The sequence below is a fragment of the Typha angustifolia genome, chromosome 10 (assembly GCF_048772165.1).
Source record: "Typha angustifolia cultivar Huaian chromosome 10, ASM4877216v1, whole genome shotgun sequence".
Lineage (NCBI taxonomy): Eukaryota > Viridiplantae > Streptophyta > Magnoliopsida > Poales > Typhaceae > Typha > Typha angustifolia.
The window spans coordinates 12042566-12070280 of record NC_133248.1 but is presented as its reverse complement, the minus strand read 5'-3'; the positions used below and the strand labels follow the sequence as shown (position 1 = coordinate 12070280).

Sequence of the window (27715 nt, the reverse complement as noted above, 5' to 3'; positions counted from 1 at the left end):
TCGTTATTATAAAGCAACCAACCCGTGGTATAATTGCAGTCCACTCCCCAACAAAGATAGAAAAGGATCCAAGGAGCCCACTAAAGATCCCTCTGTCTCCCCCCTCTCTGTTCTTGCTTCTTATTAGTTTACCATCTTCGCCGCCCTCCTTTTTTGAATTTCAAATTCGGAACGGCTACAATCTCCCACGTCCCCACCAGTTAAAAAAAAGGCTAAAGTTTCAGCCCTACGGCTTCCCCCTCCCCATCCCAAGAAGGCGCCATTGCTGGTTCTTCTTCTTCTCAGGTTCTTAAAACGCTTCAAAGTTGGGATTTTTCTGCTGAAATAGGAGGGGAGGTTTCAAGAGATGGGCGGCGGCTCGGGGAAATGGATAAAATCGCTCATAGGCATCAAGAAACAAGAAAAGGACGAGAATGTAAGCAGCTGAACAGAAACCCATTTCGAATGTTTTTTTTTCTGGACAGTTGATACTTTAGTGTTGCTGAAATGGGTATTTTCTGTCCCTCCAAGGGAAAGTTTAGTGATGGTCGTGGTAGTGGTGGGAAGAGCCGAAAGTGGAAGCTATGGAGGAGCTCTTCTGGGGATCATGGGTCCGTCGCGGCGGCGTCGGAAGCGTCGGATATCTCGTCGATGGCCGACGCTTTTACCGTCGCGGTGGCTACGGTGGTTCGAGCTCCTACCAAAGATTTCATGGCGGTGAGGCAGGAGTGGGCCGCAATCCGGATACAAACTGCATTCCGTGGCTTCTTGGTATGATAAAAATGTCTCCTTTTTTCCTTTCTTTTCTCTTTTAACATGTCCTCCTTTCCATGTTTACTTCACTTGGTTCTCATATAGTTCTGGATTCAAGCATCAACTTCTTCATTCATTCCTCTTTATCTCTCCCTATCTAACAACTAAAGACAATGGGGCTGGGGGTTTATACTAACTTTTCCTAGAGCTGGAATTTGCTATTATTGTAGGCTAGAAGAGCATTGAGAGCTTTGAAAGGATTGGTAAGGCTTCAGGCGATAGTCCGAGGCCGGCAGGTGAGAAAGCAGGCGGCAGTGACGCTACGGTGCATGCAGGCCCTCGTCAGAGTCCAAGCGCGAATCCGGGCTCGCCGCGTTCGGATGTCGACCGAGGGCCAGGCTGTGCAGCAGATGCTCGAAGCCCATCGAAGCAAGATGGATCTACTCAGAGAAGCTGAGGTATGGTTTGCTTTTCAATATCTCGGTACTCAATGAGTTACATTGCACTATTACCATTCCTTATCACAATGTCTATGTCTAGAAAGATGTTAGCCCTAGTTTGTAGCAATTGGTAGACATGACAATCTTCGGCATCTTGCGATCTTCAGGAAGGATGGTGTGACAGTCAGGGCACGCTCGAAGAAGTGAGAGCAAAATTACAGATGAGGCAAGAGGGAGCAATGAAGAGAGAGCGAGCTATAGCTTATGCTCTTTCTCAGCAGGTGCACATATATTAGAAATGTAGCACGGCATTACATACCTTCCTCTACTTACTGCTAATCTGAATGAGATCCATGTCTTTATTCTTGCAGCAATCCAAGTGTACATTTACTGGAAGGTTAAACCAATCCACTGTATCTGGTAAAAATCAGAGTCTTGACAAGAACAATGGTAATTGGAGCTGGCTAGAGAGGTGGATGGCTGCAAGACCTTGGGAAAATAGGTTGATGGAACAACAAGCGGCGCATACCGATGCTTTGGAGGTTCGATCTTCTAAAAATTGCAATGATTCTTATGGAATCCCTTTGAATGATTCAGAGCCTAGTTCAGTGAGAATCAGAAGGAACAATGTAAGTAAAAGGGTCTCAGCTAAGCCCCCGATTATGCTAAGCAACCAGCGCTGCAGAGCTCGGTCTACTTCATCTCCGAGTACTGAATTGCATTACGATGAGAGCTCTGTGTCGTCGTCGTCCTTCTTTACGTCCACGCCTATATCCGGTACTACCTTCGTAGCATCAGAAAGAACTGAGGACAGCACTAAGACCTGGCCGAGCTACATGAACCTGACTGAATCAATCAAGGCAAAGCAGAAAAGTTACAGTACTCAGAGAACAATGATGCATAAACAATCACCAGGGGAGGTTCATCTTCACAGGAGGGCCTTATCGATTTCACTTGAAGAGCACTGAAGTTTCAACTTCATTCTTTTTTTCTTTCTTCCAAGCTGGAAATTGCAATAGCCCAAAGCTTAAGAGGTCAGTGGGGGAAGTATGGAGAACAACTACTGTTATGAAGAGCGGCCAACTTTCGTATTTGAGTCTTGTATGGCATGTTACTCCCCTAAAACTTCATTGTGAGGTGTTCTATGTTTCTTTTCTTGTTCAACATCTTGTTGCCAGCCAGAAGTAGCTACCTGTTCCTTTCCTGAGATCTGATGCCTACTTCTGAGGTTGTTCTCTGTAACATAATTTTTCAAATTAAAGTACTTGCTTGTTGGATTGCATAATGTAGAAAATCTTACTACTTTACAATATGCTTGGTCAAAATAACACAATCAGAAAGTGAGTTTGATCCACCTTCAGGTTCACCTTCGGAGATCAATGCACTGAAAAGCAGACTGTTAACTTGGTATTGACCAAAAAGATGCTTAAACTATTCAAAGAGACAGCCTCTAAACCCTTAGTTGTCGATATAGACATCTACACTAGTTTCAAATCACTTTGTTAAGTCAACAAACGTTGACAGAATATCCTGAGCTAGTTGGTAATGGTGAATTTACCTAGGACAGTTAAAATTTGATTTCTGCTGAAGAATCTTTGCCCACCAAGTGGCGGCTTTTAAAGTCCTTCCACATAGGGCCTACATCTGACTTCTGAACTTTCTGGGGTGATTGATTCTTTGTAATGAAGTATATTAATGGCATTACAGAGCCCCACCAGATATTCAAGTGATGTCTGACAAACTGTATTGCTAGCAAGTAATGAGATTTTTCAGTGCTGATGTTTGATAAGGACATCGATTCAGGAAAGCCACTTGCGTGAATTTATAGCATGCCGTTGCAACTTAATGGATGGTGTTCTTCTTCTGTTGCCCAACATTTATTTCTGCATCCATCTCTTGTCTTGAACTGACAAAAATTTATAGCTATCCAATTCTACAACTAGCTTTATTTCTTGATTGTTAGGACCTCTGACCAAGTATACCCTCTAAATCAATCACAATTAAATTTAAGGCAGTCAGACTCACAATTTAACTTGTTTCACCATAACAGCCAAATGATGCTAGAATTATGCACCACAGTTTCAGATTATTTTTTTACCAGCTTATATTACAGAAGAAAGGGCTGCATATGTTAGGTAGTGCATCTCTTGATAACCTGAAGCTTAACACCATGCTTAAAATTAAGAATAATGCCATACTGGAATTCTAGAGGGGATTCCATCTTAGGGGAATGCTTGAAAACGTAATTACGGTAAAGATGTATGGTAGATAACTTAATCTCCTGCACTGAGAACTTCTGTCCAATGCATGCTCTTGGACCAATTCCAAATGGTATGTGAGCATAGGGATGCCTCTGTTTTTCTTCTTCACACGTAGGGTTGAACCTCTCGGGCCGAAACACATGAGGATCTGGGAAGTGCTTGGGATCTTTAGCAAGGACCCCTGGTGCTAGCCAAACCCATGTGCCCTGCAAGGTGAATAAAAAGAGTATCACATATCATAGATCCATTCATTTGCGTAAATGTATAGTATTTGATGTGCCTTCCATAATATGATTATTATGGTAAGGTCAGAGTAACAATGAATGCTTTAAGATCCTTAGACTTGTTGGATTTATTTGAAGTTGATCTATCAGATAGCAAAAACCATGATATGGCTTTTAACAAGTCAAATGAAATGAATCTCATTCCTCCCAAGTATAACTGAATGAATAAGTGTTACATATCTATCCCATAGCTTGTGCAATCACATAGTTCAGTTCATATATATATGTATATATATACCTTTGGAAGGAGATAGCCACCAACTTCGACGTCCTGAGATGTCACTCTTGCAATTAATGGTGAAGCCATGTAAAACCTCATTGTTTCTTTTATCACCTGCAATTGATGATAAGTGTTCATCAGTTGATGGAATTAAGTTGCATTGGATTATATATTCCTTCTAACCAGACACTAGATGCACTATAATCTTTTAGTTCAGTTGATGTTCTGTTTTGTTGAGGTTGCAAGAAGAACATTCATACAAACAACACAATAAACTGTACCATTAACAGATTATACATTTATCTTTTATGACATAATTAACAATCGAAGAAGGTCATTGAACTAGAAGTCACTCTCATTTTTCTTTCTTTGGAGATTATCTTATAGGACAGCAGCTTTTCATTGTTGACTAATCGTCAGTAGAAACATCTAAATAGCTATATGCATATTTATCACATAGTTTTAAATTTATTAAGAATTATCTTGCATGCCTAAGATGAACTCAGATCAGAACTAGATGAACTAGACTAGTAGGTTCGGGAGGGGCTTGCCTGATCAAGATAAGGGAACTTGTGTTGCAAATCATCAGCATCTGGAATCAAATTATGTGGACCATAACCATCAATTTCCTGAAGTAGCTTCTTTTCCACTTCTGGATGTTTGGAGACCAAGTAAAGAAGTGATGACAGAGTAAAGGAAGTTGTTGTCGAGCCAGCCAGAAGTTGTTCATAAGTAAGAGCACTGATATAGTCGAAAGTGAAGAGGTCCCTCGATGCTTTGTTTTCCTCCCTCGCGTTCAATATGGCAGATAAGAAGTCCCTGCGACCTCTTCCCTTCTCGCGCTCTCTCTTTGCAACTATTTCATTCACTCTCTTGCTAAGCTTAATGTTGGTTTTCTCTATCTTCCAATCTGCAGTTCCTGGAATTCGCTTAAAGAGTTGTTTGAATGGCTCTTGGAGGAATGGAACGATTAGGCCAACTATGATTGAGAATGAACCAGAGAGATCCATCTTAAGAGAGGTAGTGGAATACATGTGTTCTTCGATTAAAGCTGAGACTTCTTCATCAATCTCAGACTTATTAGCTGAGCCTTCTTTAGAAAGGCCAAAGTCAATGCCAAAAGCAGCTTGGCCAATGACATCTGTTGCAAGTTTGAGAGAGAAGTTGGAGAAGGTGATGTCCTCCTCTTGGTGTTTGGAGAGGCTTTCAGTTGCAGAGTCTATATAGGATTGCATGATAGGAATGAGGTTGGCTAAATGGGAAGGTTGGTAAAGAGAAATTATAGTATTTCTCATAGCTGACCACCTTGAATCCCTGGAAACATACATGCAAAAACTTTGTTCATTTAATAACAAGCAGAGGAGAGCAGGAATAGCTAGAATTAGTGTGTATAGTTATGAGTACCATGTGAAGAAGAGGCCCTTTTGGTGGATAGGTGATCCAGCAATGGGAGAAGGCAAGCTTCGATTGGTGATGCTCTTAAACTTTTTAATTGCAACTTCTTTGCAAAGCTCTGGGTCTGCAACAACTACTATTGGCTGCCTTCCCATATGGAACCTGAGTAGAAAATAATGGTGTAATTGAGTAAAACTGCTCGGAGAAAAAAAGAAGGAATATGATTTGCTGCATGGCAGTATTATTAAATAGGACAAAAAAGATTAGGAAGTCTTGAAGTGCATACATACTCAAAAATTACTTGTAATATTTCAACTATTTAGGAATGGTACTAATCTAAGCTTACCTAAAGATTGGACCATAAGTCTCAGCCATAGTACTTAACACATCTGGCCCATACTTGGCAAGCAAGTGCAAATGCCCTACAAATGGAGCAGCGGGACGTCCAGGCACCTTCCTCACTCCCAAATAGGGTGCATAGAAGTATACCAAGAAGCCCAAAACCAAGGCCACCAAGGTGAACAAGTAGGGTACCCATGTCTCCACTCCTACTACTCCTCCCATGCTCATCTCCATTCGATACAACCTCTTTGATTCAAAGCCTTCAAAAGTCTTCAAACATATATATATATATATATACATAGAGAGAGAGAGAGAGAGGAGGGAAAGACTGATCAAACAGAGCTAGATAAGATTCCAAGACCTTCCCTGGAATAAACTTTTTGGGAACATGACAAGCCAGTGGTGGGCTCTGCTTGTTTATTTTAACCCTCCATTATAGACCATGGTGCTCCATATTTACCAAAGAGGATAACTTGTAGCATCAAATGATCAAAAGTTGGACTAGTTTGTATATTTTGGACACGCACTTGGGTTAGATAACAAGGATGGTATATTTTGCTGTTGCAATAGGAATGTATTTGTCTGCACAACTGCAACCCATGATGAATGTGGTGGCAAACACTAAGATTTTTGTCATCATACTCTATCTAATGCATGTTGGGTCACTAGCAAAACCTTGAGGAATAAAGCCGAAGAAGAAATGGAGATGCCAAGGGTATTAGCTCCTAGTCACTATTCTGAGATTCCAATGTAGAACAATCCATTAATTAGCTTGTTAACATCATGCTTCAAAATTTATTATATATATATTCTTTATGATTAGGATGTCCTATTTATAACTTGTATATATAGCTTACCTAGCAACCATTACCGTCTAATATATTATAGTTTTTCTCTCTAAACGAGATGTTAAAGGACCCATAAAACTACTAAATTTAGCACATTTCAGTTAACCACCAATAACTACATTTATCCACGACCACAAAAGTGGGATAAAATTTTACATGCACTGTTCTCCAACATTCTCTCCCGTGCATCCTCCTCAAACAGAGATCGAAGATCATTTACGAAGAACACACAAATCCAATGCTCTTGTAACCACTCCCCTTTGATCCTTCACAATGGCAAGGAGGATGCCACCTTCTTCTCCTGCATCATCCGTGCATCCCTTGCTGCACCATGCCATTACCCTTACGTTCCTGGCTGCATGGGTCGCTGCAGCCATCACCATCATAATCTCCCTCTGCTCCTCATGCCATCGCAAGTCATCGTCAAAAACAAGATCCCCTCCATCACCACCACGACCGCCCAACGAATCCATTTCGAAACAAGAACAAGAACAAGACACCACACCGACAACAACCGGACAAGTCTGGGAACACCAAGAAGGAACCGAAAGGACGACCGAGGAAGAGGTGACGATGATTGACGTGGCGACGCACGGCCCGATCCTGCCCACGCCACCTCCAGCCTTGTCGTCTTCGAGGCGGAAACTTTCCATTAGTCTGAGCAACAGACTCCCGGAAAAGATGCGGACGAGCAGGAAAGAGCAGAAGGACAAAGAAGAGGCAACAGCAAGCGAGGAAACGCTATGGAAGAAGACGATCATTCTTGGAGAGAAGTGTAGAGTTCCAAGCGGCGAGAAGAAAGAGGAGGAAGAAGAGAAGAGCACGAATAGGACCACGAACTACTGCCCGAGGACACCGAGGTCGCGGCCCACGTCTCGGACCAACTCGTTTGCATACTCGGATGGTGTACAATCTTGACGATGACTCGTAACAAGATTCTTTTTTATTCTCATTTCCTTTTTCTTTTTTTGATCCAGAAATTCCTGGCAACTAATAGGATAAAATTAAAGACCATATGTTATTAGATTAATTCTAGAACCATAAAAAGCTGTAGATCAGAGAAGTCAAAATATGTTTATTGGATCTAACAATTCAATTCTACTAGAAATTCATGAATAGAATCAAGGTAAGACGCAGGTAAAAAAGAAGGATATGGCTTCACACAGTTTTTATGAATGAGGTAACTGTACACAATACAATATCAGGACATAAATATTTTACTCAAGACTAGAATCCATACCCTCTGACAGTCTAGAAGATAAATTAATACCAAAGATACAGACAGCTGGAAAATGTTTCCCACGATAGATAGCAAAGACACCTTATTCTATTTCATCCTGCTAGACAATGAAAAGTCGAGAGAGTACGATTAAGTGACATGGATACCCAAGAAAAATGAAAGTGGAGGCAGGGGAGACAAAAAGTCAGCAAACATATAGCATAGCCTTGCCACAGATCTGTGCATGGTGTTGCATACCTGGCTTCTCAGATCCCTTTCCTCTTTTAATCTTTTTAAATCAGGGGTTGTTGTCCTTGAAGCATTCAAGTCTGGTGCTAGTGACTTCTGTAGGTGTTCTTCAAGCAAACTCAAATAAGGATGAAAAAAGATAATTAAAAGGGTACTTCATATTCCACGTAACCATTGCTCCTGGGGTTGACAAAGCATATACGGTGAATAGCGCACCCCTTTAGGGAAAAGCTAATACTTTGGCATCTCGTCACCGTCAAATTTTAGGGATTCAATGCCTTTAATAGCAGACTCGTAATTCTTGATGCTAGATTGATGTCTGCCAGAAGAAATTCTTGGGAAAGATCCCTGGCTAGCTTCTGCTGTGCGAGGGCGTGATATTTCTGCCTCACTGCCTAGTATCGCATCTCGGCTAGAAACAGCAGCTCGCCTTGAGGATCCGCTTGGCCGGCCCAAAAAAGTTGAACTGGACAACTACAAGGTACGTGCCTTTATGGTCAGAAGTTGAACGGAAAAGAAAAAATATGTAATGGTTATGGTTTTTCTCGGTATATTTATGCATACGGATGCTAATGACAGATTCACAGAATGATACACGAATTGAGCAAAAATGTTTTCAAAAGAATTAAGAACTGCCAGGACATCCATATTAGCTTCAAGTCTTCACACACGTATAAATTCATATAAAGCCAATGCATAATATTTATTATGATACACATAACTGAAGAGTGACAATAAAACTGACATCACTTATGTAGCTAACCAGACTGCTAGGCATAAATTAAGCATAAGGATGAATGATCAGAATGACATATTACAGGGCATCCTTTCCAAAAATAGAAAGAGAAAGAAACCTCAGGCTGCCAAAATGTGCTTAAGCTCAGGCTGCCAATATCTTAAGGGGGTTTCACCAAAATGTGCTTAAGCTCTGTGTCATGTTGATTATGTATGTTGAGATCAAAGATGATGTCCCAGCTACCACAATTTTAAGTGTAGATACAGATGATCTTACTATATTCATAATTGAAAGATATCATTGCAAAAAAAAATTATTTATTTTCTATTAATATGCTCAGACCATATAGAAATCTTGATATGATGTTTTAAAACTACTCACCATGTTTTCCTTAGTAACAGCTGTATCATTTCTTACTGAGTTCTTCTGCTTTAATAAGCCAACAGAATTCACTGCAGGTGCAGATACTCGCAGACGCGAAGGATCAGTTACGGACCAACCACTAGTCCTTCTATCTTCAACACCTGGAACATAGTTAAAACATACAATCAGGCATTTGCTGCTAGATGCTAGAAGTAGTGGGAAGTAAATTCATTCAGGAGAGTAGCATTCCTTCAATTGGTATGAGCAATTTCATATTTCATATAAACATTGATATAACATGGTCAGGATTACTATTTATAATACTACTACTTCTAATCGATTAATGCTATTAATCCAACAATACAGAATTTTATGGATAGAAATAGAATCAACTTGCTAAATGAGAAAAACAGAAAACAAATCAGAACTTATCTCCTAAGACAAGCCACGACACAGAAGAAGCTAAAAGCATTACCAGACTGCCCATCAGCATTGGCAATGGCAGGGGCCAGTCCTTGACTAGGTCCAGCACCAGATCCCTAACAAAACAGAAAAAAAAAAAAAAAGCTTAACCTTAGAGAAAGCAAAAGGAAATGTATAAAAGCTGACAAGGCAATCTGTAATTTTCTTATTGGATTACTAACTGACAGCTCACACCGACTCAGGTACTTCCATAAGTGATGGAGCAACAAAATACTTCACAAAGTTCACATAGCTACAAAACCTTCTTCTGTGATCTCAATTGTTACACATTACTCTAGCAGAGACACCATGACTCTTGTACAACTTACAATAGCTCGTGGAGGAGTACTTGAAATTTGTGATTGCTGATACTTTAGAATAGTCCAATCGAACACATAATCAAACTGAAAACCTGGAAACATCAGCATGAAGAATTGTTACCTCATTAACCACTGAAACACAAAAACTCAAATAAATACAGAAATATTTAACAATTCATCTTTCTAAAATTTCCAGCAAATTTTGATAAGCATGACACACCTTCTCTAATAAAAAGATCACGGAAGATTCTCTTAAGATAACCATAATCGGGCTTATCATCGAAACGTAGTGAACGACAATAGTGAAAATATGATGCGAACTCCGTGGGATAACCACGAGACAAAGCCTGGAAATATCACCAATCAGTACATAAAAACTACCAATAGCAAAACTTCTGCTTTACAATAAGTGCTTACCTCAATTGATGTGGAAACTTTCTTTTCACTAATCTTTTCATATTTCTGCTTCTTAGTCCCAGCTTTTAGACCCTGCCACGGAAGGCTGAAGAGAAGGCCGAAAATGAAGATGGAACAGAATAAACTAACATTCAATATTTCCAGCAGAAAAGTTGAAAACAAACCTTCCTCTTAAGAAGTACATGAGAACATAACCCAAGGACTCCAAATCATCCCTCCTGCTTTGTTCTTACCAGCAAAAACAGAAAAAGAGAAGAAGGAAAAGAATTAGAAGAGGATGCGATCAACATTTACAAAAAGGAAGTACATAATATAAATGAAATTATGATAACTTATAAGAAAATGGTGCATGAAATATTGTACTTAAGAAAGATAGAAAATGTAAAGTTAAGAATGAATCCAAATGGATGGATGGCATGCTATCAGCTAAGGACAATAGCATTCATGGAAATATCCCATAGAAAAGCAGAAACGGAGTATATTTAAGTACCAATGCCCAGATGTGTATTCATGCTTGCATATCTCGCTGTCCCAGTCAAATTCTTGTTCTCTCTGCAACACCAGTAAATGCATGAGAATGTCGAGCAGAAGGATTTCTATATAACATGTTATCCTGATCAAGATTACAATGAAATGCAAACTTCACAAAACTAAGGAAAGAGAAATTGATTCCAAAGAAAAGGTGGCCAGTTGACTGTACAGGTCCAGGTAAGTCCAGTTGCCTCTGCCTACAGGCCTTTCAATAGAAAATAAAAGAAATATGTTCATCTGACTCAATGGCAACATAAGAATGAAATCTTGCAATTAGCCATAATGTAAATCTAGAGCAATCATTTATCATAGCCAACAATGATGAGCTCGAAATCAGGCATGTCATCTTGATACAACCAAAACCTAAGCACACAAATCCTTTTACTATGGCAAACAATGAGACTTCCAACTTAAAATCAATTTATATATGTAACTTTTGATTTATTAATATTAGTTCTGCTTCCACTTCCTTTTATTATTGTAGTAAGAGTTAGTTCAGTTTAGAAGGCCGCATAGTATGATCATGATGTACTTTAAAAGGCACGTCTCGGTTATCTATTGGGATATATCATTGGCTTTAGTGGTAGCATCATTAGGGTATCTAGGCACACTCACTTGTGTCATAATTGGCTCATTCCACATTGATTGAGCATTGTGAGTTTTGAAGAAAGCAACAACACAAGGAGGAAAAAAAGAATAGGATCTTGGAATCACCTTCACATTTGTATCCATTAAATGACTTACCTATATGGAATGTGCTGGTGAGTTGAAGTATCCCTGTATTTCTTGGCAAGCCCAAAGTCAATCATATACACCTAAATATATCAGTGAAGAAACCATCACATGATTTCAATCCTACTTCATAGCTACAAAAATTCCAAAAGAACCTTAGGAGGATTCAAGGCAAACCTGATTTGCTCGCCTGCCCAAGCCCATCAAAAAATTATCAGGTTTAATATCTCGATGTAGAAAAGATTTGGCATGAACAAACTCTACTCTGTTGATCTGAACATACAAGATAGGGTAAAAGTCAACCAACAGGGAAGGCGTCTAATATAAAAGTGCATGACAGGTAAAGCCATACCATCTGATCTGCTAGCATAAGTACAGACTTCAGAGAAAGCTTTCGGCTGCAGAAGTTGAACAAATCTTCAAGACTTGGTCCCAATAGATCCATAACAAGAACATTATAGTCTCCCTCAACACCAAACCATCGCACATTTGGAATGCCAGCTGTTAAAATCAGCAGCAAAAGAAGAATAAATAACGAAGGGTAAGGGTTAAAGAAAAATTCAAAAGCTATTTCCAACCACAGCTGGAAACATCTTTTCCAAGGCAAGAAGATATGTATGGAAGTATGGAACGAGAACAAAACGACAGGCTAGACAGTATCAGATGCAGCCTAACACCAGAACTACAGGACTGTGACCTCAGCTACAACAAAGAAAAGGGAAAAAAAAAAAGGGAAAGAAGTTCGACATTACTTCCTCCTTGCAAAATTCTGTACAACTTTGATTCATATAGCAACTGAGGATGCTTTGTCTTGACGTTTTCCTGATAGAATAAGAAAAAAAACATCATTATCTCACTGTAATAGTGACCAAGATATAACCAACTAAAAGTTAACTATAATACAATTTCAACTTGCAGTAACTAGTATATAAAATTGGTATTTAGAATGCAGATATAATTTCTCCAGGGAGCAATTGTACAAAGTTCATTGTGATAAATTCAACCAGCCAAAAACTAAGTCCATTAGATGAAGCCCAAGAATGTCAACATTGTAGAGACATTAAAAGGCAGAGTCTGCAGATAAAATAGCTTCAGAAGCAACAAACATAAAGCTCATTAGAACAATATAAAGACAAATTTCTTTTAGAGGAGAAGTCTGAGATTTATTGGCACCAAAGACACAAAATAGACAACTAGGATGGATCCATATACAAAGAATAGGCATATTATAACTTACATAGATGAAGTCTGCACTACAAGTTCTGACGGATATTTCCCAATAAAATTGTTACAGTTTCAAATAACTCCATCCAAGTTGCTGAGTTTATGATACACACTCAAAAACTTTAGCTGTGCCCACAAATCGACCTATCTAGATCATAATATAAAAATGGCATACAATGCTCGGCAAGATCCACTACCCTAAACTTTGACTAGCCATCAGATTGGATGTTATTGCGCCCAGTACGACAAAAAGCAAACCTTCGAATTCGTAGGAAAAATCGATTAAGCATTGCATAATGCCAACTCGCAATTGTGACAAAATCAAAATAACAATAATGGACAGCCACTTACAAGCTTAACGGCGACTTCTTCATTGGTTTGTATATTAGTACCTAAACAACATAGAAACCAACCAATAAGACCCCATCAACAAAATTTTCATAACAAAATAACGAGAATGAGATGCTGACAAACCTAAATAAATCTCCCCAAACGATCCGCTCCCAATCTTGCGACCGAGCCGGAACTTATTCCCCACTCGAGGCTCCATCCCCCACAATCAAAGAACGCCAAAACCCTAACCCACAAGAGCCAAAAGAGGGTAACAACCGACGGAAATAAGAGATCCCCCCCCAAACCCTAGGTCGATTCACCCGCGACCGAAAGAGAATACAGAGAATCGAATAATTTGCACGCCGGAGCTGCGATTGCCGGCCATTGATCCCGGCGACGCGGTCGATCTCGGCGGAGGCGGATAAATAAGGATTAAGGGGGGACGAATTCGAGTTAGGGTTTGGTTTGGGGATAAAGAGGATTAATTAGAGGGGAAAGAGGAGGAAGGGGAAAGAGGAAGAAGGGGAGGATGAAGGGGGAGAGGAGGATAGGATATCGTATTCCCCACGCAGGCTTTGGTAGCACCGATGCCGATAGCGGACAGATATAAGAATAACATTTATCCGTATTCCATGCTACTTTTTATTATTCGTCTTCACCTATTCACCTATTCACCTATTCACCTTCCTCTCCTTTTAGTTTATCCCACCTTCTTTTCTGGTTTATCTACTTATCTTTGCCTCGGAAACCATCGTTGATAGCGAGAGGGCGTTCGCCAAACCAGTAGCTGTTGGAATAGTAAGTAATTCGACAACTGAGCTATTGTACCTTTATTTTTTTTACATAGGCCCCTCATTTTATTATAATTATTTTTTGTATTGTATTTTCTCTCTCTTAATATATATTTATTTATTTAATAAAAGTATAATCTATTAAATTATTATTTTATCTCTTTTAATAATATTTATATTTACAGTTTAATCAAAGGTATAGGCTGTTAGAAAATAGGAAAAGAAATTACTTGCTTTTATAAATATCATTTATATCTTTTAATAAGCAATTAAATATACGCTTATAATAATGAAGATATTAAAGATTTTACGTAGTTAAAAAAGTGAGTAAGCCACGAAAAATAACGAGCATGTTTAGGTATAATATTATTTTGTTAGACTATAATTATCCTCACATATAATTTTAATTAACTTCAAAATTAAGAGTAAATAATGATGGAAAAGGGAGTTTGGTATTAGCACTTTTGAACCTTTGACTTATGGTCTCTATTTTATCCGACCCATGTTCCTATAAGTAATGATTACTTAAGAATGGAAACATTATTAAGCAATTATTAACTGGGCCTGGCCCAAAAAGATATATACTATTAAGCAATTATAATATCCCTTATATTTTTTTAAGTGAGTATCAACATATTAAATTTAGCCTTAGTTCTAACCAACTAAACTTAAATTTAAGTAAGTTGGGTCCCAGAGGGAGGATAAATTAAAGTGCTCATTAATGCATTGGGAAATGGTACATACTCGTATATGAATGCTTTCCCTAATAAGTTGAGAGTCACAACGATCACACTGTAGACGAATAAGTTGATTTGGATAACAATTCATAATTATTCTCTTTTTTTTAGAATTTTACAAGTTACGCCCTATTTTTTTATTTATTTTATGATTTATAAAATTTTAAGTATTTTATAATCGATTCTTCTTTTTTTCTTCTATAATTTTTATTTAATACTCTGAATTAATTTGGACGGTATTAGTAAAAAAATATTACATTATAATTTACTGAATAATTTATAAAAATTAATCATGTCTTCTTCATTCTATCATTTCTCTTTTTTTGCTCATTTTTTGTATTATTCTCACCATCTCATAGTGCCCAAGTTAAAGATTTTAATTCTCAAATCGGAGTTAATTAATGTGCTTGGCTAGCTCCATATTCCTCGACGAACTCTTGATTGGAACGATAATTGGTAGAAGAAGTAGAAGAGGAGAAAGAGCAAGAAGAGAGGAAAGACGAGAGAAACTGATAGCGGCAACGATGAGGGAAGAAGGGTGGTCGAGGAAAATGTGGTTGAGGGGTATAGAGGAATGGAGGGAGCAAACAGAGATATTTTAATAATTTAATTAATATTAGTTAGTTAAAATAATATCAATATTACATAAATATTATAAGAAAAAATGAGGTGGTCAAGTTATAAAATTCTTAAAAACAGAATTTGAATTATAAAATAGACAAAATGTAAGATATGATTTATAAATTTTTTAAAATTTTTAATAGTAAAATTACTATAGATGTAAAATAATTTAATTTCATTGTGTAAACTTTTTTTTAATATCAACTCTAAAAGAAATGTGAATATTTCAAGGTCAAACAAGGAGTATTTAACATAATATTTAAGTCAAAGTTAATTCTTTGTGTGTTAAAACCATTAAAAGAATTAGACTTTAATTTCTCGAAATAGATATTGTTTTTAATAAATTTCTCAAAATTCTATCTAAAGAATAAAATAGACTTTATCTTAACCAACTTGTTATTGGATGTAAGTCATCATTTTAGGTCCTTGGTATTGATGTCTAAGAAGTTTGGGCAGCTTTCAAATGGATCTGGTGCAACTAACACCCATCATAATAATTAGTTAATGAACAGTAGATTTGTCAAAGCTCTACATGGGGGAATTCTGAAGCTTAATTAATTTCACTCTTCTTTTTTTATTTGGGTAGTTTGATAGTTAACACTAGAAACCCAACCACTTGTTCATCTCTTCTTCTCTTTCTCGCCACCTTCCAGTCTCCCAAGGCATTTATGATGGATGGCCTTTGCGACTTCAACAAAACAAAACATTTGACCCACTTTTCTTCTTCTATCCACTGTAGCCATTGAAAAAGTTGGAGGCTCGGAGCACACTAACAAAGAAAAGAAAAGGAAAGAAGGTTGGAATAGTAAAAGTAAAGCCCACCACCATCTGGGTCTCCAGGTCTCCATGGAGGAATTGAGATCGAGATCTTTTGGAGATGGGAGGATGGAGGTGTATGGAAGCAGAGCAGGGCCTTCCTCATCTGGGCTCCAAGACATGAGGTGTTACAGTACTTCCTATGCCTCCTCTCTTGGGAGCAATCAAGCCCCAAGAGAGATGAAGCTCAAGAAGGGGAAGACCACTGCTGGGTCTTCTTCATCTAAACGAGGGTGGAGTCTTAGTGACCCAGAGTTGCAGAGGAAGAAGAGGGTTGCAGGATACAAGGTGTACTCTGTGGAGGGGAAGGTGAAGGGGTCACTGAGGAAGAGCTTTAGATGGCTCAAGGATCGATACACCCAGGTGGTCTATGGCTGGTGATGGTTCCTAACTCTATAAGGTAAAATTCCCTATTTTGCTTGTCAAAGATAGAGTCTTTCTCACAAAAATAAAAAAAGTTCCCTTCATTTCATATACTCTGGGCAGTCTTCATGATGATGTTAATTTTGATTGGTAGATTATAGGAAATAGATCTTGTAGATCTGATTGGTAGATTTGGTAAATTAAACTTTGGAAGAGGGAGGGTAGTGTAAATGATTGGGGGGGGGGGGGGGCGGTGTGAGATGAATGAGCATATATCATCAAGCACTTTCGAGTTGCAGGTATATGGGATTCAAAATCTTGAGCTCAATCTTACAGTGATGCGATGTCAAATGTTCTAACAAGTCATGAGAAAATTACTTGCAGTTTCATTTGTACTAACTACCATATAGAATCAGATAGCAAAGATATATCTTCTACTAGTTCTAGGAATTAGACAATTTTGTTGCCACGAATGAGAACTTTCATCTCTATTGCTTTCTAAGTCAAGAATTGTGTCTGATAAATTAACATGCTTTAATGCTTCACTAATTTTGAACTTTTGGGTTTCTGTTCATTTTTACTGGAAGAGATATGAAATATAGTTTGACATTGCGATGCCTATTTGCAGGTTCTGAATCTGAAATGGTGAAGATTCCCAGTCATAATCCTGCTCACAGCTTGCTTATACGGAAAGAGGAAAATGACCAAGAACGCAGTTAGTAGTCTGTCTGATATTTATGTACTTTTGTTGTTATCCAAGCAGAAATTATATTCCTAATGCTTCAATTAGATCCATCCACCATTCCAACTTCATTTTGAAAAATGAATTTAATTTACAAAGCAACTGAAAGTTTTTCCCTCATTTATTGAGTGTACTTCTTTTGCAGTAATTTATTGTTTTTGAGCTGAAATAAATCTCTATCAGACCTAGCAAGCTTAACTTGCGCACAGTTGTCTCCACACTTCCAGTTAGAAATTTCGTACTGGTATTTGAGGTGAATTGATTTCGATCGCCAGATTCCAACTCCTCGAATCATTCAGCTATGCCACTGCAAAGCGATGGTAGGAGAAATGGACTATTGTATTTGTAAGGAACTGTGAGGGGCCACGATCCGTCAAGCTTCAGGATGATTTTTTTTTTTTTTCTTAAAAAATATAATAATAGTAAGCACTGCATCTCTAGAAAAGCAAACGTTATAACTATCCTGATTTTTTTATTATTATTCCTAATGTAAGTGCCGATGCAAAAGAGCATGCTGCAGAATTGTAGTTCCTGTGTGGTATGTAAAATTCCTTTAATTTCATATAAATTAAAAATTAACATAACAGCCACCGCAGGAAGTAATAAATTTCTTAAGGAAATGCAACAAAAATTGAATAGCATCCTATTTCTCAGAAGAGAGAGAGAGAGAGAGAGAGAGGAAAGGTAATCGTCATTCTTAAGATTAGAATGAGCCAGATGACATCAACGCTTGTGCAATTTAATTAAGATTTAGTTTCTGAAAATGAGTATATATTCTTTATAGTTGATGCATATTTTACTAGTGTATATTAGAGTCTTATTGCTAGTCAAAAATAGAAAATGCAACTAAGCTGCAAAAGGCCCCGCAATCATCGGACCGATACCTGCTGTATCTGGTTGGTCAAACACCTCAAATACAAGCATACATGAATAACGGAAGATGCTTGCACACCTGTATTTTTTTAAGCTTGCATTTCATACACAAGTCACTCTAAAAGAAAATCCCAAAATTGAGACTTTAAGTCTTCTTGTGATTATTATTTTTATTTTTGTACTGTAAGAATGACCAAAATTTATACATGTACAAACTGTGTTTATCTCAGAAGAACAACCAAACCAGGAGTAAAATTGTGCTCCTCATGTTCACACAAAATATAAAGTACAATGGGTTGGGAATTATGTCACAGATGACTCCAAGTATGTTAGGAAGAAAAGGCCTACCTTGATTCAGCCCGAGATTTACATCACCAATGGTAAATAGTGGCACCACTAACCACCTGCAACATGCATGTCAAAGAAGTTCTCTGAGTTCACATCTTCGGCGTCAGAGGAGAGCTTTATGTTCTTCCGGATCTCAATGCTACATATGCTGGAACATCTGTTTTACTAGAAGGATGAGCTACACCAAGATGTCGTTGGATTGAGTGTACAATTGTGTCATCGGTGGCATACTCAATTGTGTGGCCATGATGGTACTCATTTAATCTGTCCTCGCTTTCCGGTTCATTACATCATGGTAATACAGGAGAACACACATGGGCTGTCCAAGAATGCTGAAGAAGATCCAAAATATCATGTTGCCCACCTGCCCAGGCTTAAGATAGTTCAGCTGCAATTTACACCCTCCTAGATTTTAAAAAGTCGAATTTTTGAACATTGCATGTATTTAACCAAACCGGAATAAAAATAAGTAGCACTAGCTCGTTGGTTGTTGCAGAGCACAGGTATCAAAGGAACAAACAATAACAGAAAAACATACCATTGTATTTCTGAATTTATTCTGGAGGTACTTCGTTAAGATGACCAGGGGAATCTGGAAAAGATTAAATATAAGCACAATTAGACCCAAAAAAAAAAAAGTATAGAGATTAACAAATGACAGATTGCTATTACCATGACATTGCAATTTTACTTGAATGTGCTTGTAATAAATGAAAACATAGGAAATAGCCCATTCAAAAGGGAAGATAAACCGGCGACCTTGTTTAACTCGGAGACCACAGCAAATAACACATTGTTGGCATATGCACCTATCACAGCCTCAACTTTTGGGTGGTCGATGGGCTAAGAAGTCCATTTGAAATTAAGTCCTTTGTATGAAATCAATCTATACCCTCCAAAGAAGCTCAGGACTGGCCTAACTTCATAGCATTCAATTATACTTCATCTCATTTAGGTAACTCAACAACAGCCTAATATGAAAATCTGACCAGCAAATGGCCTTGTAAATTTCATTACCTTTCATGGTTTTCCTTTGCTTGGAATTAGCAATGGTTTCCAGAGAGTAAAAGTTGGATTATAGTTGAATCCATCAACCTCTGAGTCTCGAATTTAAGCTCTAGTAAATCTTCTATAGTTAACTAAGGTAAAATTCAATAAGACCAAAAATTAAAATTCATCATCGTAATCGACTGCCTTCGATCTTCTATCTTACTATCACAGGTTTCTATAAATCAACCAACCATAGCAAGCTCGAAACACAGCATAAATAAAATAGAATGTTGATCATTAAGTTGCTGCTTTCCCAATGAGCTAATAGGGGAAAAAAAGAGAAATATCTGCACTAGAGAGAAGAGGTCCATAGGGTTTTACTAGAAAGAACTTGTATGATGCTTGTAATTTGTAATTTACCTGAAACATGATCCCAATGAATGCCCAAAATTTGAAGATGTGGCAGGGAACGGCAACGCAGAGCTGCAAAGCACAATTTGTAGATGATATGCATTAGAACAAAATTACATATGATTTTTTTTTTTTGGAACTAACTGTGAGCATAACAATGAAAAAGAGAAGTAGAGAAATTCTGGCACATCTGTAGGGAATACAACCAGATATGATGACAAAAATATTTCATGAACTTCAATGCTTCACAAAAAATAATGATTACTGCATAGATGGTAATACAAATATTAAATAGCAGATCAGAGAACTTGTTGGCAACTACAAAATTAGCTCGAACATCGTTAACATGTTTGATATTGCTGACCAGATTTTGTTCAAAGGAAAATAAGTGAAAAGTTACAAGAAAAAGAATAAAGTAAAGAGCAGTCAACATAAAGAATACCTCGTGGAACACAGCTGAAACAAAGAAGGAAATCAGAACAGCAAATCCCTGCAATCCAAATGAAATATGAGGCCTAATTTTGAGAGAAAATAGAATGATTGGCAATATTATTATAACAGAAAATTCTTGCCCTGATTATCTATCATCTAAATTATAGAAATATAGCATACTGCACTTATCTTCTATAATGAGGTTACAGTCCTTAAGATGATACTTCTTACAAGAAACCTTACGTTGGATTACTGTTAGTGAAGTCAGCATGTGAAGAATGTGAGTACTTGGTGCCTACTTCAAACCTCTAAAAATTAAAGAAATATACATAAAACTTATACAACAAAAAACACATCTAGAACAGAGAAACAAATGCATGTGCAACCATATGGGGGTTGAGAGTGGCAAGGCAAGGCCAAAGAATATTTTCTATTTAAAACATTAAGAAACCTTCTAGAGAGAAGTAAGAAAAATACCTTTGATATACCATTCCTTATGCATGGAGAATATATATGCCGGATCACCCATTTATGAACAGGCTGTCAACAAATGATATTTGTTAGTCGCCAGCAATCCAATACCATATGACCAATCAAACACACCCAGCAAAGCAACTATTAGTGGAAAGTTGAGAGAATTGATTAAAAGAAACTTACCATGTTCCACATTCTCCAATACTGTGAGATCCAGCAAAGCAACATGTGAACAAAATGCAATGTCAGCTGAATTAACTTCAGAGAGAGAGAGAGAGAGAGAGAGAGAGAGAGCAATACACATGGCATACTTTATATCTCAACCTACCTCTTCAACAGTCTTTGCATTCCACCAATCTTTGTAGAATTCACGGTCACCAAATCGAAGGAGCTCAGCAAGGATGTTTAGCCTATAGTATACAGAAATAACTCAAACCTGTAAATCTATAGGTAATTTTATGTACTATTCCAAAATTTAATAACTTCAAATAGACATCAACAGGTTGGATAGTAAAAATGTCCAGTCTGAGATTAAGAGGACTGAGGACTCATTTCAATGAATCATATGAAAAATACATCATAATTTTCTCACTGTAGTTCTGTATTTCTTAATGAATGCAATGGAGATTCGTGACACCTTTATTATGTATGAATATACGAATACATCTTTGCACCTTCATTTGTAGTACAAATATATGCTTTTATTTACAGGCATTTTAATTTTGTAGCATGCAAGAAAAATTTATCAAGTGAAATATGGAAGATAGGATTGGACCATTAACGCGTTATATAAATAAACACAATGAGACTGTAATACTAAGCCTTCCCACATCCAGATGTAGTAAAATTTTGCTATTTAAATAAAGACAGCTTCACAATATGAAAGTTACCCACTTACCATAGATGGAAAAAGCAGTAGAACATGCACAGCCACACATACAAAGTTGGCACTGATAGTTTCAAGACTCTCTCTATAGCATTCAGAAGGTTTCCCTTCAGTGGGTGTTGAGAATTCTTCACAATTGGATTAATATACTGCATTCAACAATCCACATTACAAATATTGGTCAAGTAATAATATCTTAAAAGCAACTTACTTGTTCAATCATGAAGCCCATCAAACCAGTAAACAATAAGCACTTAATAAGTTGGCGGATCACCCAACCCTTTCGAATGCATGTTGTCCGAGGATAACTTGGCTGCATATCAAACAAAAGTTCAAGAAGCTCATTAATAGTGTATAAACAAATAATCATCAAAAACAGCAAAGTGAAATTATAGAAGCTTTAACAGAGATTAGAGCAACAAATTTTGTAGCTGCAAAAACAACAAAACTGTGGAAACTGTAAACGAGGATGAAAGATGACAAATGAATTTAAACCAACAAACTTGAAATTCTTAGCTTGCTGCTTTCTCATGACTACTTATCTTGACTATAGACATTGCTCTTATAACCCACAAGGACCTCCCCACCCTCAATTGTTTAAAATGAGATCTATATAACTTCAGTGTGTGCAGACACAGAACAAATGTTAGACAACGATACTGCGCAAGATGAGCATACAAAATTTGTCAAAGGAAAAGATAAGCACAAGGAGATTTCAAGTTGATGTCTAACTTTTCCTAGCCATGTAATGAATGATTTCGAGTTGATGACTAACAGCCACACTTCCTTGACTAGCAAGAATTAAAGAAAGATAAAGCAATAAAAGCAATAAGAGAAATACCTGGTAACAAAGAGTGGGAGCCACCATGAAGTATACTAGACTTTTCAAACTTACGCTTTTCAAATTATCCAGATCAATAGAAGAGGAACACATATCATCCTAATATAAAGAGAAAACAATTAACAAACAAGATGAATCAAAATAGTCAGTTGATTAAAAGAGGGACTAGATGAAGTCATTAATCATAAAAAAATTTGTAAAGAAGGCACCAAACTAACTTGTCTTTGAAAACAATCTGTAGACATTTATAAGCTTGATTCATATTAAAATTTCTGACTGTCATTTTTGATATAGAAATTAAACAAATGCATCTGCATCATATCTATGATTCTAATAAATGATCTTCTTCATTTTCTCCTCATCTGAAGATGACTCTCTCTTTGGTTAAAACAGAACTTTCTTTATATGACCATATCAACCAACTATGTGAAGAACTTGTTTCACCACATCAAATAAAATAACTCTGACAAGACCAAAACTCATCATAATTTGCCATGTTGAATCTGGTTATAAAAAATAAAAAATAAAAAAACCTAGAGGAACTAATTACCTTATTGATAGTCTTGGACAATGTCCTTATATCATAATTTGTGTGGGCGTAAGATACAAGCTTCAACCAAACAATGCTGGCAAGGAACATTAATGTGAAGCCAGATAAAACTGCAGAGTCAAACCTGTGAGGCAATAAAAATAAACAACCAAACATGTGAATATCAGATCTTTTGAGGAAAATGAAGTAACTACCAGTGCATTTGTCCTACCAAGTATTGAGTGAAACATGTATAAGATAACAAAAAAAAGTTCATACACAAAATCTAACTCGGGGATTTTAAATCTGGTAAACCAAAATACAGTTAAAACTCTACAGTCTACACTATGCAATGAAATATGGACAAATTAGTATATATAATCTCAACTTTGCATGTTCTTATTTGTCTTATTAAAGAATACCATTAGAGATCTAAATCTAACTATCTATATAGAAAATTGTGCAAACTGAATTTACCAATAAATTAGAAGAAAAAGGAGAGGACCAAGTCTGCAAGATTTGGAGCATTAGACAGATTTATCTGAGTGTTATCACAAACAGAACTGTACAAAACTTCTTAGAAAAGTAACACGTAGCAAATCAACCTTAAACCAAAGAAAAGACAATGAAATAAGGAATACTTACTTAAGAATCACAAAAACTGGATATATAATTGCAGCTGTTGTGAGAAGGACATGAAGAAAGATAACAAGCTGCAATAAAACGAATGTGCACATTATAACAAGTTATAAGACATAGGGGAATTAAAATTGCAAACAGTAAAAATAGTCCCATGACCAAAAGACGGGCCATCAATTTTGCACGTTGAAAAGGAAATGTAATTATAAGTCTGAAAATAAATCGTTATTTGAACCATGGAGACTACCATGCACAAGTAACAGTCTGTGAGAGCATATTGTCTTTTAGAGTTATTGCTGCAAAATGAGCATCACACTAACTAATTTGATTAACGATAAATAACTCAGAGGTTGCCTATCATTAGTCAAAGCTCTTGAGTGAAAAATTGAACCAGTAAAACAAAATGATTAGGAAGTGGAAATGGCAAGACCAGAACTAAATGGGGAATTACTTTCAAGGTTCACTTCAGTAACATATGGAGACACAGAAAGAAAAAACATAAATGAATTCACAAGTATTATAAAATAAGCTGTCGACAAATCACTATAAAGAAAGCTTCTATAAAACCTCCAGTGATGATACAAATTGTAACTCTGCCAACTTTACTATTGCAAAAGATGGTCCACAAAAAATATCAAAGCAAAAGACTGTTCAATGGATTAATACAGTTAAAGCTTCTGAGTTAGCTCTTCTATTCTCTGGTTGATATTAAATCAGAATGTAAGATCAACATCTTTTGGTCATGCTTGTGTCCATAACTCAAAATAAGGGACTTAACAGCCGCATATATAGTTAGTTGCCTAAATTATGCTCTTGATATTCAAATTTCTAAAGTACGAGTATGTAAAAGAGCATAGGCAGACAAATTTAATGCTTGTGTTAGCACTCCAGCTATCTTACTTAAAGATAACTTAAGATAGGATATAGACCCCACTACGATATGTATCTTCGTCAATATTGAGACAGCAAAAGATAAAGACATATTAATACTCAACTTACTGGTTCAGTAATAAACTTGTGTTGAGCTAACTTTTCAACCGCGAATGCACCAAATGGAAAAGCAGGTAAACTGAGGCTGTGATTTAGATAACAATGGCACAGATTAGTTCTCCGCCTGGAATTCAAAAACTACTATAAGGCAGAAGCATTACCAACACATCAGGAGGGGCCAATCCCTCATTGATCTTGAGCTAAACCAAAAGCCAGCTCTAATTAATAGGCCATACTGCAATTAGAAAAATGAGATGGAGTTACTTGAAATTTCAGTCCTAATTTAAACTTATGCATGTGCTCATATGTCTAGTATAATAAGAGGAAAAAAATGTTGTTTGCTTAGCAAAAAAGCTATATATGGAGAAGACCTTCATTAAGTTCTCAATCATGAGCCTGCCATTCACAGCAATCAGCACTACTATACAGAGATTGAAGAGTCCTGCATGGCTCTGTCATGAAGCATTACCATTATTAGGACAAACAAATGAAGATATCAGCACAACTATATTGCTAATAAAGCAAGAAAAACTTTAATGGCGTCTTATAATACAAGTCCAAGTTACTTATACAATAAAATCAGTGTGCCAAAATTATTTAATCCCATCTATTATTAGGGCATAAGCACTTCATGAATGTTAAGAAGAAATCAGGCAGCAGTGCCCTCCTGTTACTGCAGTCTAAAGCACTTCATTAATTTGTTTATGCCGCTGCATTTCAGATACCCTAGCAGAATGACAGTTAGATGTTAAACTTGGGGCTAGTAAAACATTATTTATGTTGCCCTAGGAAATAGCAACCGGCAAAATTATGAATAAATATCAGAAATATGGTTTGTGAGTAGAAATCAAAGATTCTCAATTTGCTTGCACAGGATCCACAGATTGCCCAATCAAATCAACTAACATCACATGAATAAAGATAACAAGCAGAAAATCATTCTCTTGGCCTATCACAAAGCTAGCCAGTTTTGTCTGTTTTCCCCCAAAGAAGGAAAGATTCTCAATGTCAAATCTTGTTATTTTGAGATTAAGATTCTAATTACGTAATTAAATTAACAGGCCAAACTATTTCATTGAACCAAGTGTTAATGTCAAAGAAATCCCGATTGCTGGATGAGCTAGTGAGATTAGAAGCCAAAAATGCATGATTTTTTTATAATTTTATCAACCTACAGAAATTTCATAGACTTCAAAACGTACCTGTTGTTGTCGTTCTCTCTAATTGGCCAGATAAATAGACTTCAAAAGATATTCGCTTTTGCATTGCCAAACTGTATTTCTTTACACAAGAAATGTCATAGACTTCAAAAGGTACTTCTTGTTGTCATTCTCTCTAATTGGCCAGATAAATAAACTTCAAAAGATACTCGCTTTTGTGTTGGTAAACTTTATTTCTTTACACAAGATACCGACTTTATTTCTTTACGCAAGATACCGACAAGCAGACATTATCAGTTACTTGTGTGAAGAATATTTGGGGGACAGAAAATACTTGATCAAAAACCTAAGCAAAAGATCGTTTCCTTAAGTTGCACATGCAATAAGAACTGAGTTACTGGATCTAGCCTTTTATTCATGTCAACAACATTTTGGAGTTCTTATCCTTCTGTTTTAAGTGTTAAAATCCATGCAGAGGACCTTTTCCTTAAGCTGCACCATGCAATAAGAATTAGTTACTTATCCGCACATCCTGCTTTTTATCCATGTAGACAACATTATTGCAGTTCTTATCCTTCTGTTTTATGTGTTATCTTTCCCTTCAGATAACCCTCTGATCTGTCTCAATACTTTCTCAGAAACTCGGATACATGCAATTGCCTAACAACACCCCAATTTCCCAACAATAACACGAAATAAATAAATAAATAACATGTAAATGAAAAAGGCAAAGATTACGACAATTTCCCTACTCCACTATTCTTTACCGCCATCAAAAGCTAAAAACTCATATAATCGTAGTCTCCGTGTCATAAAAAATTCGTTCTAACAAGAAAAATTCCTGATCACAGCAAATCTAGATAGAGCAAAGAAATCTAAACCACAAGATTTAACCAGAAAATTGCATCGAATAGCCTGTACCATCGCCAGATTCACCGGAACAAGTAACAAACTAATCGAGGACAAGAACCTCTCACCTGCTTAAAGATCTCATCCGAACTAAGCGGGCTCTCCCTCACTTTCCAGTGCGCCGGAGCTGACGCGCGATACAAGAACGACGCCGGTAGCGCAACTCCGGCCCCTTTCCCCTCGTCCCGAGCGACCCCTTCCCTGCACTCCACGCCGTCCTCCGCCGCAGCCTTCATCTCTTCCTCCGCCTCGCCCCGATTCCTCATGCCGGCGTCGAAGCTCCTATCCACGCCGGAATCCTCGCCGCAGTCGGTGGCCGAGTTCTGGTCACTCGTCAAGCTCGTCTTGGAAGATGCCGTTGCGGCAGAGTTGGGCCGGTGCCGGAGAAATGAGACGGAGTCCGAGGACGGAACTAGGGTTTCTTGCTCGCTTGGATTCGCCATGAACAAAGACTTTGCTCGGCTAAAGAAAGTGGAGATCGATTTATATATATATATATATAGGAGGAGAGAAGGTCGAAACGGAACGAAGAAAAGGAGCTTTCTAGATTGGAAGGAAGAGCGCTTGAAATCTCGAGTTGAGGGGCAAAATGGGAAATAAACTACAAACTTATTTGATGGCACTTATATCTACAAGGGTAATTTCGTACTTTCGGGGGAGGGGGGGGGGGGAGTCACCGGTTTCTTTAATATACATCCAGGCCCGAGAATATTTTCATTATTAGTACAATTTCTTTTGCAAATAATTACCCACATTTCAAATTTATTCGTAAAACCTCCTCCCAATTTGCCATCATCGGATCTAAATCCGACTTGAAGCTAATTTTTGTTAATATTAATTAACATTTTTTTATCAATAAAACATAAGAAAGACTTCTTTTATAAGGCTTCTTATGAAAAGTATTTCGTATCTACTTGCAATACCAATTGGTAGGCAGATCATTGATCCCTTTCTAGAGATTAAAGAATATTCTGCCATCAATTAAATAAAACTTAGTCTCAAATTCTTTTATTATAAGATATTACGTGAATAATTTTTGGTGCTTGGAGAACTGT

At 37.2% G+C, this 27715-nt stretch overlaps 5 protein-coding genes across 8 annotated transcripts; 2 read left to right on the top strand and 3 right to left on the bottom strand.

Moving 5' to 3' along the window:
• The first annotated feature begins 120 nt into the window (after positions 1-120).
• Positions 121-2760, top strand: LOC140768821 (protein IQ-DOMAIN 6-like). Its single transcript, XM_073109247.1, has 5 exons — positions 121-415; positions 511-750; positions 963-1190; positions 1340-1453; positions 1544-2760. Exons 1-5 carry the CDS (start codon positions 347-349, stop codon positions 2138-2140), a joined length of 1248 nt encoding a protein of 415 aa, XP_072965348.1. The 5' UTR covers positions 121-346; the 3' UTR covers positions 2141-2760.
• Positions 2761-3151: 391 nt separating this feature from the next.
• On the bottom strand, positions 3152-5774 carry LOC140769023 (cytochrome P450 711A1). The gene is made up of 5 exons (XM_073109534.1): positions 5679-5774; positions 5342-5494; positions 4489-5251; positions 3956-4051; positions 3152-3639 (listed from the first exon to the last, which is right to left on the bottom strand). Exons 1-5 carry the CDS (start codon positions 5705-5707, stop codon positions 3304-3306), a joined length of 1377 nt encoding a protein of 458 aa, XP_072965635.1. The 5' UTR covers positions 5708-5774; the 3' UTR covers positions 3152-3303.
• A 1886-nt stretch (positions 5775-7660) lies between these two features.
• On the bottom strand, positions 7661-13788 carry LOC140768161 (casein kinase 1-like protein 2). Of its 2 annotated transcripts, none has more exons than XM_073108318.1 (14): positions 13250-13784; positions 13127-13167; positions 12304-12373; positions 11904-12052; positions 11729-11824; positions 11564-11634; positions 10779-10840; positions 10453-10516; positions 10289-10373; positions 10092-10218; positions 9881-9963; positions 9565-9628; positions 9108-9250; positions 7661-8464 (listed from the first exon to the last, which is right to left on the bottom strand). In XM_073108318.1, exons 1-14 carry the CDS (start codon positions 13323-13325, stop codon positions 8222-8224), a joined length of 1374 nt encoding a protein of 457 aa, XP_072964419.1. In that variant the 5' UTR covers positions 13326-13784; the 3' UTR covers positions 7661-8221. The 2 variants fall into 2 exon arrangements, with proteins under 2 accessions (XP_072964419.1, XP_072964420.1); XM_073108319.1 differs by having other exon boundaries at positions 8257-8456; positions 13250-13788.
• A 2116-nt stretch (positions 13789-15904) lies between these two features.
• LOC140768700 (uncharacterized) lies at positions 15905-17295 on the top strand. The gene is made up of 2 exons (XM_073109076.1): positions 15905-16473; positions 17065-17295. The coding sequence occupies exon 1, from the start codon at positions 16104-16106 to the stop codon at positions 16452-16454; it is 351 nt and encodes a 116-aa protein (XP_072965177.1). The 5' UTR covers positions 15905-16103; the 3' UTR covers positions 16455-16473; positions 17065-17295.
• Positions 17296-18188: 893 nt separating this feature from the next.
• LOC140768541 (diacylglycerol O-acyltransferase 1-2) lies at positions 18189-27201 on the bottom strand. 3 transcript variants are annotated; one of them, XM_073108853.1, is made up of 16 exons: positions 26729-27199; positions 24963-25043; positions 24753-24826; positions 24601-24676; positions 23608-23675; positions 22984-23107; positions 22434-22532; positions 21804-21905; positions 21605-21741; positions 21035-21116; positions 20890-20910; positions 20710-20772; positions 20243-20290; positions 19810-19872; positions 18938-18991; positions 18189-18787 (listed from the first exon to the last, which is right to left on the bottom strand). In XM_073108853.1, exons 1-16 carry the CDS (start codon positions 27101-27103, stop codon positions 18659-18661), a joined length of 1596 nt encoding a protein of 531 aa, XP_072964954.1. In that variant the 5' UTR covers positions 27104-27199; the 3' UTR covers positions 18189-18658. The 3 variants fall into 3 exon arrangements, with proteins under 3 accessions (XP_072964954.1, XP_072964955.1, XP_072964956.1); XM_073108854.1 differs by having other exon boundaries at positions 18189-18763; XM_073108855.1 differs by having other exon boundaries at positions 18682-18804; positions 26729-27201.
• Positions 27202-27715: the final 514 nt, after the last annotated feature.

Excerpts from the sequence above, each read along its gene's own strand:
- LOC140768700 (XM_073109076.1), top strand. The coding sequence starts at position 16,104 with ATGGAGGAATTGAGATCGAGATCTTTTGGAGATGGGAGGATGGAGGTG.
- LOC140768161 (XM_073108318.1), bottom strand. The coding sequence starts at position 13,325 with ATGGAGCCTCGAGTGGGGAATAAGTTCCGGCTCGGTCGCAAGATTGGG. Across the intron at positions 10,841-11,563 it reads CACCAGCACATTCCATATAG|AGAGAACAAGAATTTGACTG; the intron begins GTAAGTCATTTA and ends CTGGTGTTGCAG. Across the intron at positions 9,629-9,880 it reads GTACTCCTCCACGAGCTATT|GGATCTGGTGCTGGACCTAG; the intron begins GTAAGTTGTACA and ends CTGTTTTGTTAG.
- LOC140769023 (XM_073109534.1), bottom strand. The coding sequence starts at position 5,707 with ATGGCTGAGACTTATGGTCCAATCTTTAG. Across the intron at positions 5,495-5,678 it reads ACTTATGGTCCAATCTTTAG|GTTCCATATGGGAAGGCAGC; the intron begins GTAAGCTTAGAT and ends TTTTCTACTCAG. Across the intron at positions 5,252-5,341 it reads AAGGGCCTCTTCTTCACATG|GGATTCAAGGTGGTCAGCTA; the intron begins GTACTCATAACT and ends GTATGTTTCCAG.
- LOC140768821 (XM_073109247.1), top strand. The coding sequence starts at position 347 with ATGGGCGGCGGCTCGGGGAAATGGATAAAATCGCTCATAGGCATCAAG. Across the intron at positions 416-510 it reads AACAAGAAAAGGACGAGAAT|GGAAAGTTTAGTGATGGTCG; the intron begins GTAAGCAGCTGA and ends TGTCCCTCCAAG. Across the intron at positions 751-962 it reads CTGCATTCCGTGGCTTCTTG|GCTAGAAGAGCATTGAGAGC; the intron begins GTATGATAAAAA and ends CTATTATTGTAG.
- LOC140768541 (XM_073108853.1), bottom strand. The coding sequence starts at position 27,103 with ATGGCGAATCCAAGCGAGCAAGAAACCCTAGTTCCGTCCTCGGACTCC. Across the intron at positions 24,677-24,752 it reads TGGCCCCTCCTGATGTGTTG|CCTCAGTTTACCTGCTTTTC; the intron begins GTAATGCTTCTG and ends TCTAAATCACAG. Across the intron at positions 20,773-20,889 it reads ATTGGAGAATGTGGAACATG|CCTGTTCATAAATGGGTGAT; the intron begins GTAAGTTTCTTT and ends ATTTGTTGACAG.